The 15,750-nt window shown below is 39.0% G+C and overlaps 1 protein-coding gene across 8 annotated transcripts in view; it reads right to left on the minus strand.

Moving 5' to 3' along the window:
• The window catches only part of DOCK3 (dedicator of cytokinesis 3), a 185,848-nt gene that overhangs the window by 68,913 nt on the left and 101,185 nt on the right, over positions 1–15,750 (minus strand). For all 8 annotated transcript variants that reach the window (XM_048956982.1, XM_048956981.1, XM_048956985.1 and 5 more), the window contains exons 14-19: positions 14,747–14,872; positions 6,311–6,435; positions 2,600–2,762; positions 1,944–2,050; positions 1,076–1,247; positions 340–437 (exon numbers count right to left, since the gene is read on the minus strand). In XM_048956982.1, the coding sequence (XP_048812939.1) occupies positions 340–437; positions 1,076–1,247; positions 1,944–2,050; positions 2,600–2,762; positions 6,311–6,435; positions 14,747–14,872 (791 nt within the window). The remainder of the gene's footprint in view (positions 1–339; positions 438–1,075; positions 1,248–1,943; positions 2,051–2,599; positions 2,763–6,310; positions 6,436–14,746; positions 14,873–15,750) is intronic.

Consider the following 15,750-nt stretch of genomic DNA (forward strand, 5'->3'; position numbering starts at 1 on the left):
CAAACACCACTAACAGAGCTGTGCACTCATTAGGAAACAGCATGGCTCAGTGGGGGCAGGTCTACAGAGCAGAACAGTGAGTGCTAAGGATGATGCTCACCATACAGGTGGATGAGGTTATTTGTCTTTGGACTACAGCAAGTTTGATCCTGAGGATTGAATACCATTCATTTTTGGAGTGTTCAATTTCATATTAAAAAAATCCCTATCATACACTTTGAGACAGAACGAAACAAAGTACAGTAAGAAGCAACAATCAGATGTGCACTGCAGATATCAATTAGCTTACTAACACTGATACATCCAAAGACACTGGATACATTTAACTCCATGTAGTACCTTAACAATTTCCTCGCCACTGACATGTCTCAGCCTTCCTAGAATATCCATCACACGATCGGGGTAAGCTTTCCATTTCAGGAGGGCAAGCAAATCCACTGCAGAACAGTAAGAGAGAAAGAGACAGAGTCCATATACAAAGGGCAGAAGGGCAACTGCAGACCCAACTGAGATTCATTATGCTACAGTTCTGCTCTTGTTGCAGCTCACACATGTTAGAATAAAAAAAAGAAAGAAAAACAAGAAGGAAACCAAACAGTAAGAACAACATTACTAACAGAAAGGATGGAGGAACTGAAAAGTCTTAGAACGAATAAAAATATTGCTACCTTTCCTATGGCAACCTCACACTGCACTGTGAAAAATACATTTTTTTGTCTTCCTGTGCCTCAGGAACATTGCTATAACAAGTTTTGGTTTCCTTAGTAGTTCTGCAAGAGCCGAAAAAACAAATTCTAGGATTGTGTCAAAGTGCCAACAACTCATTTTTTTGTTCTTTAATCACCTAATTAAAATTATCTTCGTTTTAACAGATTACTCATGTCTTGCACTTACAGAAATGCCAGTCATTTCTCTGCCCTTACTCAGTAACAATTTCTTCAAAAAAAAACAAACAAAAAAATCCCCAAAACAACCCAAATAAAACCCCAGTCCAACAACTGAACAACAGTTTCTGCTCATGTCAATACAGCACACAAATCTGCCCATAAGCAATTCTGAAGTACCAGCTACTTACCATTCTGGGTCAGTTTGGTAGAAGAAAGCTGCGTGGAGACAGAAAAGGACTCTTTGGTGCTGCGCTGGAAAATGAGACTGGAAGGAATATTGGGGCAGCCGTTGTAGTCCTCTTTGCAGCAGGGCAGCCCCAGGTAGAGCGCGTGGTTATTAAACGTGCTGTTCTCATCACACTGCAAACACAGGAAAGGGGATGGAATGCTACCCGGTCTATTTATTTCATTTCACACACAAGTCCTGATAGCAATTGCTTGGCAGTACTTTTATTGACCTTTTGGGTGCACACAAACACTAGTAAGGAAAAGCTGTGCTTACCACCTTCAGGGCTTGTGTGTACACAGAGGAGACTCAGTTTTAAAAAAAAATGTCACCTCCTAACTACTGACTGTTTTGAACCTATCTGCACCTTCCAACTTAGTGCTGCTGTCTGAAAGTCATAGTGAAGAAATAAACCAAAGTAAATCAATATGGTGGAAAGAAAAAATACAAAAAAAACAACAGCAGAAGAAACCCAACGCCAAAAACTCTCCAAAGTTTCTTGCTACAGCACTGTTGAGATGTAGCACTGCAGCAATGCATTTGAAGCTTCTGGGCACTGAAACAATTTCTTAATACACAGTAATAGTATGGGCTGTAAAACTGCCGACGGCTTGAAGACTCGTATGTTTGAATTTCAAGTAGTCATAATTAATGAAAGATAAATCATCAGCATCTGATGAGAAAAACGAGTTGTACCTACAGCAGGAGGTTTCCATACCTAGTCACATAAATTCAAATTCTTTAATTTTTTTAATGTGGGAAAAAATGAGAACGCAATGACAGTTGGATTTAAATTGAAGCTGTGGTGAACAGTTGAGAAGACCTGGTACCTTATAAACATAAAGCTCATGGATATCATCCGACAAGGTAGTGCCATCATCTCTCATCAATGGAGTGAATGCAAACCCAAAGAGCTTCTTTTCTCCTTTGTCTTTTGCTGTAACAAGATATAAGTAAGAAATCACATTTGTTCATACTCTATCCACATACTCTACAAAGTTACCCACCGCATTCCTAACAAAAAGCAGGCAGGTAATGTAAGAATCAGTATATAACAAACTACTAAGTTTAATTCTATGCAAGTCATCAGCAAGCCTCAAAACAAACACTCAGCGAATCACAGAATGGTTTGGCTTGGAAAAAATCTGTAAAGGTTGTGTAGTCACAACTGCCTTGCCAAGTACAAACATGCTGATCACAGTAAAATAAAAAATGTACATGCTATAAAGAAAACATTATACAGGAAAACACAGTTACAGAACAGCAGGGGAGAATATCTACAGAACGTTTTGCCCTGCAGGGATTGTGCTGTTCAATGAACATTGCAACAAGCTAACAAACTGCAGTAAAGGTGCACTGTCAAAGCTGGCACCCTCTTCCTTCTTCCCAGGGATTAACAGCCTCATTCAAGCATGAACAATTCAATTTCAAGCAATGGGAAGACCTCAGCCATTTTAGATTTCTTTAGGTTACGTTTTGCACTCACTGGAGCAATGTCTGAACTCAAAGCGGAGGTGAGACCCACGAAACCTGTCAATGGGGATGGGCAGCTTGATGATTTCCCCCCATCGAGGGCTGTTATTGTGGTAAAGGACAAAAGAGTGGTAGGCACTCCTGCTTGGCTCTCCTGAGCCCAGGCTGATGCAATCCTGGAACAAAAGAACACAATTTAAGATTAAAAGACAGCACATCACTACAGATGAGTCATTTTATTACACGGTGATAATCTTTATATAATTCATCTCTTTTTGTAAACATAGAGGAAGAGCAGAAGCAGAAAATCAGACACAATAAAATCTGAAATTCTTGAAGAAATTTCTGAACTGGAGAGCACAGGCTAAACCAAAAAAAGGACTGCATAACGATGTTATCATTTAAGTTACATCCTACGATGAATAAGATATTCTTTCTACTAGAACAGAAAGAAGAGTAAGTGCTACATGTGTCAAGACTTAGTTTTCAGACTATACTAAAGGATACTAATAATTGGGTGAGACAACACTGAAAAGAAAACGCTCATCTTGTTTGGGACTTATTTCCACTGCTCTCAATAGGACTATTTCTGAACCAAGATACACTCAAGAGCAATACGGATTTGAAACAGAATATTCTTATTAACACTTTGTATGGTTCTGCTGAAGCCTTCACAGAGCCATGATTCCTGCAGCGTGGTGTAACTCAGCACAAACTTTCTTCTTTGGCAGTGTTTAGAAAATGTTGTAGGTCAGGAACAGCATTCAGCCAAGGAAAGTGGTGTGCTGGGGTCAACGATCACATCTTCAGTGCACTGCTCATGCACTTGTAATCTTCAACTGGAGATTTTTTATTACTTCCCCAACCACGCTACCAACTGAAAGTTATTCAATTAACCCTGTGATTAGAAAAATGAAACAGAAGGCAGAAAGCAGCCTCTCAAGACTGTGAATGCTTCTTGGGTCATGCAGGAGATCATTCAGTGGTCAGACAACCCAAACAAAGCTGTTCAACTCATCAGTACTGCACTGAGAGCTAAGTCAACCAAATTTTATTCTTATCTTTTACATTAAAAAGCTCAAATGGCACTCCTCTTGTTGCAATCTTAATATTTCCTTCTAGATTACGCTGACTGACTGAAATGAAAGCTCCCCATTCAGCACTCTCTTTGCAGTTGCTTCTTTCCCCCCACTTAGGAATAGTTATATTCTGCCTCTGAGTGAAACCAGCTTCCTTCTAATGGAAATGACAGGTTCCAACACACTGATTGATCTTACCCTACCACAGATAACACAAACCAGGCGTCCACAATGAAAAAATAAGCTGTCTAGAGTTTAAAACTAAACTCTTAATATAAAAGGTGAAATACTAAAATAACCCAGACTAACAAATATATATTACATTTTATGTATCTGTGGATACCTAGAATTCTTAAGGTCTTCAAGGCATTTCTACAGATTTAGAACATTCTATTAAAAGCCATATGTGTTTAATAAGGTCAGCTGGCTTCCATAAGGACATCAGCACTTAAGGTAAGATAACCCACTAAGTCAAAAGTAATTCCAGATGGCTGTCTCATTTGCTTTACCTCTGGGAGATGAATTTACAGAATTTTTCTATCAGGTAGAAACCATGACAGCAAAGAAAAAAAAAAATACGTGATTAGTTTCCAAACTCAGTTCTAAGTGGCTGTTTCCTTGTCTCATGCAGATATGACTTTTCCTTCAAACTGCCATTTAGAACTTTGAATTATGTCTCCATATTCAATTCAACCAATATTTGGTTTCATACGTTATTTTTCCATGTCTATTTTGCAACAAGAGAACTATGCAGCGAGGAGTTCAAATTAAAGGGGAGGAGCTCAGGTTTTATCGTTCTTGATAGCACTTCCACTGGTTTTTCAGTAGACATTCGCCAGCTTATTATTTCCTATGTAAAAAATTCTGATGACTGCATGTTTGAAATGCAACTGATCTGAGGCATCATTAGGCTTCACGAACCACGGATCTCCCTGACATAACCATAAAAAGTTGCTTTGACTGCCACTACACTGAGGAGCAGCAATATAAAAATCGGTACAAAGGTTTTCTTGTAAATAAGTTATTTAAATTGAGAATCCACAGGAGATCCTTTCTATGTAAAGTCTTTCTATTACAAAAAGTATGTTCCCCTGATTTTTTTTTTATTTGGATTGACTGCCTCTTTTCTCTGTGCCATGTCCCATCTCCAATTCCACCCATAGCCCTGAAGTACTGCTGGAGCAATACAAAGGGTAAGGGAAAGGGAAAAGTATTGCAGTGAGAACTCCAGCAGAAAACAAAGAAGTCTAAATACTATGTTGATAACGTCTAGAAACTATGTTGGCATTTGAAGATGCTGATCCTGTGCTTGGGACAACCAAGATCTACAGTGGTCTTCAGCAGACTGTTCTGTAACACAGCAATGATTAAAAATGTACGACACTCAATTTGAAATGTATGCCTAATGCAATTGAACAGGAAAGGATTGTGATCTTCCAGAAACAGCTGTGGGCACAAAGCAGTTCCTTACAATAGAGTTCCTTACTTAATTTTCAATCAAATCACAAGAAATTATGTTAATAAGGGAAAGGTTCCTCTTCCAATTCCCAAAACAGATTGCGGCACCGAGTTAGACACACAAAGACTTTGGGGTTCAGCCTGTTCTATGAGAATGGCTACAAAGACCACTTTTTTGCACCAGATGTTAAAAAAAATCTAGGGGAAGTTCTAATTCAACGATTTTAAATGCAGCTTCTCCTCCATTCCCAATAGCAGTTTATGTCAAAATACTTTTACTTCTCTTTCCTCACTCTTTCCCACCTCACACAAAGCTGACATATCTACCTGTTGTTCTTCCCTTCAGTAACACTACAGTAAGAACAGAGAAAGAAAGACAAACATTAACAACATTCCCAACAGGAATAAAGCCCCTCCATGGTGAAAGCCAAGATCTTGGAAACCAGGGACTTCTTCAAAACGGTGCTCAACACACCAACAAACCACACTTCCAACAGCCTCGCCTGTATTCCTGTTTTATCACATACACTATTTGACTTAAGAAATTTGTCATATGCTTCTTTGATCTTTGATTATAGCGACTTTAAATTTTACTATAGTCACTGACATCACACTGCAAATTATATAAGCTTTTCAGTTTATAAAAATTTTCTCCTAAGCGCCTATTCCCACATGGGGCAGTGCTCCGAATTCTTTCAAATACGTATCATGGAATCACAGAATGGCCTGGGTTGCAAAGGAGCACAGTGCTCATTCAGTTCCAACCCCCTGCTGTGTGCAGGTCACCAACCAGCAGACCAGGCTGACCAGAGCCACATCCAGCCTGGCCTTGTGTGCCTGCAGGGATGGGGCATCCACAGCCTCCTTGGGCAACCTGTTCCAGTGCCTCACTGCCCTCTGGCTGAAAAACTTCCTCCTAATATCCAACCTAAACCTCCCCCATCTCAGTTTAAGACCATTCCCCTTGTCCTATCACCATCCACTCTGCTAAACAGGACCACTCGTAAACAGGACCACATGTAAGCGACCACTTCTTTCATTGTAATAGGTTAAAACCTTAGCCAAAACCAAAAATAGGAAGAACTAGTTTGAGTGTAGTTTCCCTGGCATCAGAGAACAAACAAACAGCATGTGTGCATGGAACAAGCAGATGGCACTCAAAACTTGAAGAGGAAACAAGCACTTACCTTCAAGATTTCTCCATCTGCGTACAGAACATACATGGTCACTTCAATGTTCTTCTGCACGCTTTTCCCACCTCTTTCAAAGTCTCCCTTCTCCAGTGTCAGGTATAAGTCATTGCGTATATCACCTGCAGGGAAAGACAGGAGGCACATGGCTACACTCACCATGGGAGACAGCGCCTGTGTGAAGCCTATGTTGATTCTGCAAACCACCCGGTGTTCTGCAAGACTATGGCTGATGCCAAATCATTCCAAGCAGCAAGTTAATTGTTAATAAAGATGAACATTTTGATATCAATGCATAAAATCAGAACGTTGTTAGTAATGCCTTCATTAAGTGTGAACTTGGAATCAACACCTGCTTTATCGTGTGTGAGTAGAGAAGGGAAAACAAAACCTCCACTACTCTGCCTAGTTATGTGATGCAGCTATCAGGAGAAAACTGAAAGCATCAATAGTGTCAGACTTCCTATTTTCAATATATTTTAAAAACAAATGCGTATTTTTGTGGTGATTGGTAGAAAATTAATTTCAGTTAAATCTTCTCTGAGTATTTTGTAGATTCGTGAATTTCCTTTTTATTGTAACAAGAAAACAAAAGCAGCCTTTTTGGATACTTGGCTGTAATTCAGTTGAGATGGATTAAGAGGGAATTATTAATTGGTTTTTCTGCTAGATTTCTGGCTAGTCCCTGGTGTCCATATGCAAGAATGTAATAGAGCAGGCAGTATGGATAGTTGCCAGTTAATCATGACCTCACCTTCAAGAGCTTTCAGAGCAAATGACTGCACTCAGCAATACAAATGCTGGCATCTCTCTCAGATTTGTTATTATCCCGAATTTAACAAAGTCTTGTTCACTTCTTATTTTGTTCTAAGAATCTGGTTTGGGAAATGCTGCTTTCAAAAGGAATGCAGTAAGTTCTAAAGCATTCACCAAGAGGATGGCAGGTAGCACTTGCTTCTCCCTCAGGTTTAGTTGCTGCTTCCATTCTGTGACCTATCACTTCTTATTTATTTCTCCCAAAGAGACATGTATGAAAGGGCAGTATAAAAAAAATACACAATTTTTGAACAACTATAAATCAAACACTTTCAAGTCGGGATTTTGTTAAGCAGCCTCAAGAGACCAAATAATGAAGTGGTGGAATGGTTATACAGCAAAGCAGAGACTCCTTCAGTGACTGATTTCTTCCAACCCAGTACTTGGAGAAGCTGATGCTATTAAATCTGTTTATTAACCAGAAGCACTATGAAACAAGCAGCATATGCTTTCAGGCAATGAGGGATATCCTTCTGTTGGTCAAAGATGCACTTCAAATTTTTCTTGAAGTCTCTCACCCCACCAAATTCACCCCGGATTCTACTGAAGGGACAAACAACAGAAGCTTGCCTTTATGGTCATTTTTATTCTGGAGAGCAGTACAACTTTTCAGGCACAGAAGTACCACTCTGTAGCTGCCTTTCGGTGCTCTCTGCTAGCACTCCTGTGAATGGGAATCTGTTTCCAAAATGCCTTCCTTCTGTCAGCCCTGCTGGCAGGGCAGGCTCACAGGGTGGGCAGCAGGACATGAATCACAGCAAGGGCTCTGAGACTGCAGTGCTTCACTGCTGTGAGGAAGATAACAGCGAGAGGGTCACGAAAGCCCTCCAGCATTCAGTCAGGTTTTCTCATCAAAGAACAGCCATCACATGGAACGCTGTGCAGAGAAAATTATCTGTGTGTTTTTCTTGCTGTTTAAAATGCAGCCAAGCCATCTATACGTTGACCACAGGAATATCAAGGAAATGTAAAAGTCGCAGCTGAAGATAGTTTAAGTCAGGGCTTTTGTTTTGAAACTCCTTCTGCTTAACAGCCTCCAGCCTTTTTTCTAAGCAGCATGCATGATGAGGACGAAAGAATCCAATTTATATGCTGTGATTCTTAATAGAAATTAGTTGTACCCATAAATTAGCATTTGGGAGATTCTTATTTATGGCCTCTTCTCCAGAACACAGTATGGCCACACGAAGCCCAATGTCAGATTGCAAATCCTAGTTTAAATTAAATGCAGAGTTTGGTGAACGTACAGCATCCAATCTTCCATTAAGCTTACCAGAAGGGATATTACTTCACTAATTGAAAAAATGCCTGTGGGGTGGGGGGCAGAGGAATCGAGATAACAGTGGATTTGCATCAAAATGAAGGAAAAAAAGGGAAAAAGTACTTCAGTGAAGTGTAATGGAGCATCTTCTCTTGTAAAAATAGTTTATAGCATCTTAAAAATAACCAGAAAAGGCCATAATGCAAAGTAAGAAAAGACTGAAGGCTGCTGCTCTCAGGCATTGCACTCATCTGCTTCTTCAAAGTCTGGAGTTAAAGCCAGAAACTCACAGACTTCAGTTTGTTAGTGTGTAATCATAAAAATATCCTTTCTAAAAGAATTCCCTCTTCCTAGCGTGTTACTTAACCTAAGCTACTACTGCATCCTTGCTAGCTTTTTTTTCCTGACTGCTGCTGCCACTCTCGATGTTTCTGAGCTCAGATACTGTAAAGGGCTCCACAGAAACAGAGTAAATGCTTGGACACAGAGCAGTGCGTCAGACATTTTGTTCTGAGTATGCAAATTGCAAGGCTAGAGGCCTTCACAGCAGCTCAGAAGTGCCCGAGCAGATTGCACCGTGCTGCTTGCATGTGACAAAACAAGAAGTGTGATCAGCAGAATCAAGAGATCCTTGTCAGCTCTGACACCAAAAAACAGCTACACAGCAAGTCAAAAACCCTGGCAGAGAGAGCTCTTCCCTTGCTTAATTCTGTCTTAAAATAGAAAAAGAGAGGAATAAAGGACTCATTAATAAACCAGACACACCTCCATGCAAATAGTTCTGGCTTGGAAGTGACAACACTTCTCTTGCACTCTGGGAGAAAAGCAGCATGTGTGCCAGTGTGCATCTCAGCAACCTCTCCCATCCTCACAGGAGAACAGTGCAGCTCATCAAAGTGGGTCAGTGTTGGCCTCCTATTGTTAGCACAGGAAAAAGAGTGCTAGGAGGCCAGCGGGCCAAAAGCATTTGTAGGTTCCAACCGGTGCGCGGCACTTGAACTGAGGACACTCGATGTCAGGATGAAATGAAGCAGCCAGTGAGTTTTCAGAATGGTATTAAAGGCCATCCCTCAACAAGTGCTTTTTATTTAAAACCAAATGTAAATGGCTCCTTAGCACAAAATATACGCAGTTTTTATATATGCAGTTCCTGAGATTAAACCTTCATGAAATGTCTTGACATACGGCACTTCTCACAATAGCAAGAATTATTTTCTGATGTCTCGTGCTGCCCTTCATTTATTCTCCCATCACTTTTATGAGGGTTTTGTTTTGGCTATTGTTCCTTTAAAATCTAACTATGTTGAATATACAATTTGTATTCAAATTACCAGGTCATTAAATATTAACTGCGTGGGCTTTGCTTACACTGAAGTCCTTTCTCCTATCACCCGAAACTATTTTATTTTAAGCAAGTTGTGGAAATGAATATAAGATTCATAACACTGGTTTTGTGTTTACAGTACACATGGTACACATTCCAAATATTAGTTGTCAAGACTTGATAACATTCAATAGTCCAATGGACAATAATTGTGTTAGGATAAATCAATCAAAGAATGATTTATACTGGTTTTGCAGGTTTTTCACTCGAAGATTAAGGACTTAAATAGCAAATTAATAACCATGTACAGAAACAGCCTGTATTTAATCTAACACTTGTAAGTGTAACTTAGTAACTTTCTAAATTCTTGAAGTATTGATGGCATGCAACTATTAACATTACTGGGAATAACACTTCATTGGTAAAGGGAAACACAGGTTTTACTGACTGCCTACCTACCAAAGGAAACTTTTTTCCCCCCCTCTATAAATGGAACATTGTGCAAGTTCAACTCCAAGTGACCCTCTAGCTTTTTGTGAACAAAACAATCAAATTGTTTCAATTCCTGTAATTAAAAACTGAACAAATGATGTTTAGTAGACTATTTGATATCCATTGTTGCACTTCTGTGCCTGGAAAAGAATAGGATTTTTTTTAATTCAGTGATGTGCCTGGAAAGGTTTCCTGTAGCTGTAAGCTGAATTTTTAATGTTATCTCCTCCAAATTAATATTTTTTACTTTCCATTTTCTGACAGTTGATTAATGATAAAAACGTTCTTTAATCTCCTTGTAAATGCTTTTTTGGGGGTAATTATTACGTAACTGTAACTTTCAGCCTCATCAATTCCGTCACCCTGAATATTCTGAGGATGGCTGATGAGTGCTGCCACGTCCAATTCTCAGTGTATTTCTGCCACCTGAGAGAGCAGATGCTGACATTTTCCTCACCTTTCCTACTGATTAACCTTTTTTAAGTTGGCCTGTGATATGAAGAGACGGGAAAGACAAAGCCTCTGTTACTAAAATTTCTCTGAAATGTTATGATTTGTTACCTTTACCAATCCCCAACATTCCATGAAAGATATGAAAATGGGAAAAAGCAAGCAATAAGCAGACATTACACAGAAAAGCAGAAACTTACACCCAACTATCTTCATCTCTGCATCAGAAAGAAAGGGGAGACAATAAAAGGAAAGGAAAGAGAGAGAAGCCAGGAAATTAAGACAAGGAAAGAGAAAAAAAAAAAGAGAAAGAAACATCACTCACAAGTAGAAGATGAAGCATGCACTTTCCATCAGAGGATCAAAGTAAAAGACAGAATACTTATCAGCACATGGGGAAGGGAAGGGATGTCCTTTAGGGAACTGACAAACGCCATGCCTATGCAATAGATTTCTGATCAGCAAGTTCTGTATACAAATAAAGTTGCAATCCAAAAGGCAAGCAGCACATGCCTCATTGCTTTTATCTCTGGGGAAAGGTAAAATTGTCAGGATCAGATGGACGTTCTTCAACCCAACAGCAATTCAGAAAAGAATAAAAACCAAAAACCAAAATGGAACAAAAACCCACCACCTCTTTGTGAGTCTGTGCTGACTGACTCCCCTCTGATTTGGGCAAAAAGAGCATTAGTCTTCACAATGCTCTTCTCAGGTCACAACACAACAGGAAACAAAGAACACAAATTTACACTTAAAACTGAAGGCAGGCATGGTTATTTCAAAATATATTAACATATATATATATATGTTTTCATAACCATGCAAGATACAAGCACATCAAGACTGGTTTAACTTAATTTCTTAAATGACGTCCACTCATGATGCTCTTATCTGAGTGAGGGAAAAATGAGCTTGATACAGAAATGAGTGCTACTGTAAAAAAAAAACGGGGTAGGAGAACTGTGTGGAGAGACACAGCTACAGAATTATAATGGTTAAGACACCTACATTTGAAAGGAATTCCTATTAAAAAAGAAATTGAAGATGTTAAAACCCATCACCAGGAAGATTCATTTGAAATGTCAGCTCTGTTTGCTTTAAAGAAAATACATTTCTTGGGTCAGCAGAATGACCGTTGCAAATTTTGACAATATTAGGTGATATATTAGCCTTCATTAATTGATTCATCAAAATAATTTTTCAATCACACTGTTTTAAAAATCAGCATCCACTTGCAAAATACGTATCTTTACATGCACTTTCTGTGCTCTTCCCAGAGAGGAAACCCCATCTTTCATGAGAAAGAAACAGTTCTGAAGCAAAGGAAGGAAAAGGAAGTTTGACAAAGACAATTAAAGAAACAGGCATGGTTGAGAACTGCTAAAAGATTTCATCTGGTTGCTTTGTAAATGATATCTTTTCTAATTCCAGACCACAGTAGCACACCCAATCAGTCTGATTCTGGCTGTAATGACGTGGGCACAAAGCACGGTGAGTTGATGGGCATTCCTTATTCCTCTAGCTTTGCTAACACATCTGAAGGATAACTCCCTCTATCCAACTGCTCTGTTGTAGCCATCATGTAAACTCAAACCAGTTTCATCTATTGTTTTTAAAAAATAAAAATCTGCAAATATCTGCTGTCACTTAACAGAATGAATAATATTGATGGCATCAGCACAGCGATGTTGTGTTTTAATCTCCTAATTTTTCAGTTGAAGAATATCCAGGACAATGAATTTTTTTTGTTTAGAGCACTGCTCACGACTATCTCACTCTGCATCCAGCAGTATCCTCATTTGTCATTGCAGCGACAGTCTGTCCACACACCACGACTGCCTTGGTTGTTCTATCTGCTACTCAAGCACATTTACAAACTGCCTTTTGTCTACAAATTACAGCCTTTTTTTTTTTTTCTTCTCCGAACAGAAATGCCTGGAAGCTTGGCATCAAGACTGTATATGTGGACGTCTTGCATCCCCCTCTGAATTGAGAATTTCTGAGTATTCAGCACCTTAGAGGGGCTGTAAGCATTTAGTAGCAGAATGGTGGTCCTTTCATATGTTTGTTGCACTGGTCAGTAATTTCAGTAGACCAATCTGTCTGTCCTAGTTGCCCCACTATGAACCCAATTCCAAGCATATTATCATCTTAAAATCCCTCTGTTCTCCCCAACAGAAACTGTCACTTCCACAAAAAGAAAAAAAAAAAAGGAAAGAAAGAAAAAGAAAAAAAGGACACTAGCTAGCAATAGTGACTTAACAGAATGTCTTTGTGAGGGATGCAACTTGAGAAGCTGTTGGGTCAGCTGGAAATGTCACTACCATACATATGCAGATGGAAGCACTGCAGGCATTCACTTTGGAAAATGGTTTTCATTTAGCTAAAATGTCCAAGGTGTCACAGCTGAATATCACCAAAATCATAACAACATATCTGTAATTTGGTTGACCTCCTTTGCACTGAAGCAGCACTCTCTCTAGTGTTCTTAATTACAAAGAGAAATTAGGTTTGGAAATTGTAATTAGCTTCACTAGATAGAGGATCTCTAAAGTTTAGGGTAGGAACAGCTTTTGCCATAACACTGCTAACTTGCTTACTCAACCCCTGGACACAACAGCAAAAGCGCAGGGAAAACAGGCCCACTATGGCAGGCTCCAGAAACAGGTGAGGGGGAACACCAAGGCCACAAAGCCATTCTTTCAGTTTGCTAAAATCAAATGGTCTGAAGGAACTGAGGGGCAGTTCTACAAACGCAGAAGTGCAATTCTTGCAGGAGAATTGGGTAAGTAAATTTTTGTTAAATTGTTCCTGACGCTGACTTTTCTAGCTGTGATCTACAGCTACATTTCCTAGCTGACATCTACATGTCATCTCAATCGCAGCAGACCATCATGCTGGCACAGTGTCTACATATCTGCACACAATACTTAGTCTTTTCTCTATTTAACTGCTTTAAGGTCACTAGGGACTAAAATTTTTAATTGGCTTTATAACCCACAGTACTGAACTGACACCAATTTCAGGTTATTTCAATATGGTGGACTGTGAACTACATTTCTAGTTCCAGCTTTACAAGTAGTTACAGCAGCATTTCAGCAGGAACAGGGAAGAAAGACCATATTACAGCTGCTTTCAAGAGTATTAGCAAATAAAAACATACTGTTCTAAACCCTTATACCTTGGATTCTAGAATTCTTCCCACATATTCTCAGTTTTTATTGCACTTCCTCAAGAGCCTCCACAGTAAAGCTACAACAATTGCTTTTGATGCCAATGTGTCACTGCAGTCTTTCCAATAATAAAATCTGATAGTTTTCCCATTATGCTTTTATTAAATTTCTTACGTCTGCAAGTCATCCTTGGTCCTGTTATACTGCAAAGCAGTAAGGTAGTATTTCAAATGCTACACATGCAACATAATTAGAAAGCCCATTTCTTATTACACTGTAAAAATTAAGGCTGTTTAACGCCAGGTTTTGTATCCATGATTGTGTGACTGGCTAAGTTCCAGTTTCCTCCCTAAATGAACTCTTGGTTATGCTGTGCCTACCTCAACTCGTGCCAAAAAGACAGCTGTCTTAAGCTGCTGCTCCAGAAGCAAGGAGCACAGCACAGCCTCAGCCAAGGCAGCTGTTGCAGGGACTAGGAACTCTGTAAGATCAGCTGGAAAATAAGACAGCCTGCAGCCTCATGTACTGTACACCAAGGTAAAAGGATCACAATAACTCCAAAAATCAAGGTGGCAAAGTAGAAGAAACTCTTCAGTCAGACTTTAGGTTACTATTAAGAAACTTTTAAGAAAATTTTAAAATAAACATTTCCACGCTTAGTCTACATGGGGGATTTTTAAATGAGGAAAAGGAAATTAAGCAAACTTCCAAGATCACCTCTGATACATATGAATATTGAGTGTCCACTGATTAAACTGTTCAGCATGCCTCTCAGAACCTGCAATTCGCATGTACTGACAAATAATACAACCCTTGTATTTTTAACCTTCTTCCAGAAAAGTATTTTCTGATGTTTTTTTAAGGAGAACATGAAAAAAACATGACCAACGTCATAAGATTAGAGCTGTTATGTTTACCTGGCATTATGACATCGGGGAAACCCAGCTTTCTGGTAACAGAAACACCTCTGTTAAAGATCATGGGGTTTTCCCTCCGAACCTGCTCCATGTCACCACGAAGAAGCTGAAGAGATATTATAAGTCCTGAAAAAAAACACAGAAATATTCATTTTTTAGGCCTAAGAATTAGATGGCTAAAAAACTGCTTTGATCTATGGTTAATTTAATAAAATTTAATACAAATACCCAAACATAAAGTTATTTTTTGCCTTGGAATCGCTTAGAAGTGGAACATAAGAAACAGATCTGCTTCGAGTGATCAGTTAGGAGCATAATATTATATAAACTACAATGCTTTCCAAGTCAGAATACTCAATTCCAATGGCACATCACAAGTTGAAGTATTTAGCGTTATTTCTATACGTCATATACAGTGAATTACTACATATATACGAGCAACATCACTTCTATGTGAACTACCATATTACACAATCCTGCAGGACATCCCAGAAGTGTCTTTAATAGGAATATTTCACTTTATTCTTGACCTACTTCATGTAATAATGTTGACTTTAGAGAAATTCTGTATCTCAACATATTTCATGAGAACCAACAGGTGAAAGTGAACCTGGAAAACAAGCACCAGAAATGCTCAGCAGCCAGCTCTTTCTGTGACCCTTTGTTCAGTATATCAACCAAATAGGAATATCAATCACTAGGAATAACTGCACAGTTAGTCTAACTTCTCTATTAGCTTTTAATTTAAAGGATATACCACACCCATAGAATGAGGATTATGTACTGGTAAAGTTAGAAAATTAAGCACTAAGATGCCAGAAAATGCCAGCATTAAGACCAACCATGGAGACTTAGTCTCATCCTCTGCCAAGCATGCACAAAAAGCAATGAGAATCACATTCATATAGTAATTTTTCCTTATTTCATTCAGTGAATGACAGCCAGTAGCTCTTTCTTCCTCTCTGCTCACTGTGTGGAACAACACATGCAAAAACTGCCTTTTA

Source organism: Lagopus muta, chromosome 11 (genome assembly GCF_023343835.1).
Source record: "Lagopus muta isolate bLagMut1 chromosome 11, bLagMut1 primary, whole genome shotgun sequence".
In the NCBI taxonomy this organism is placed as follows: Eukaryota; Metazoa; Chordata; class Aves; order Galliformes; family Phasianidae; genus Lagopus; species Lagopus muta.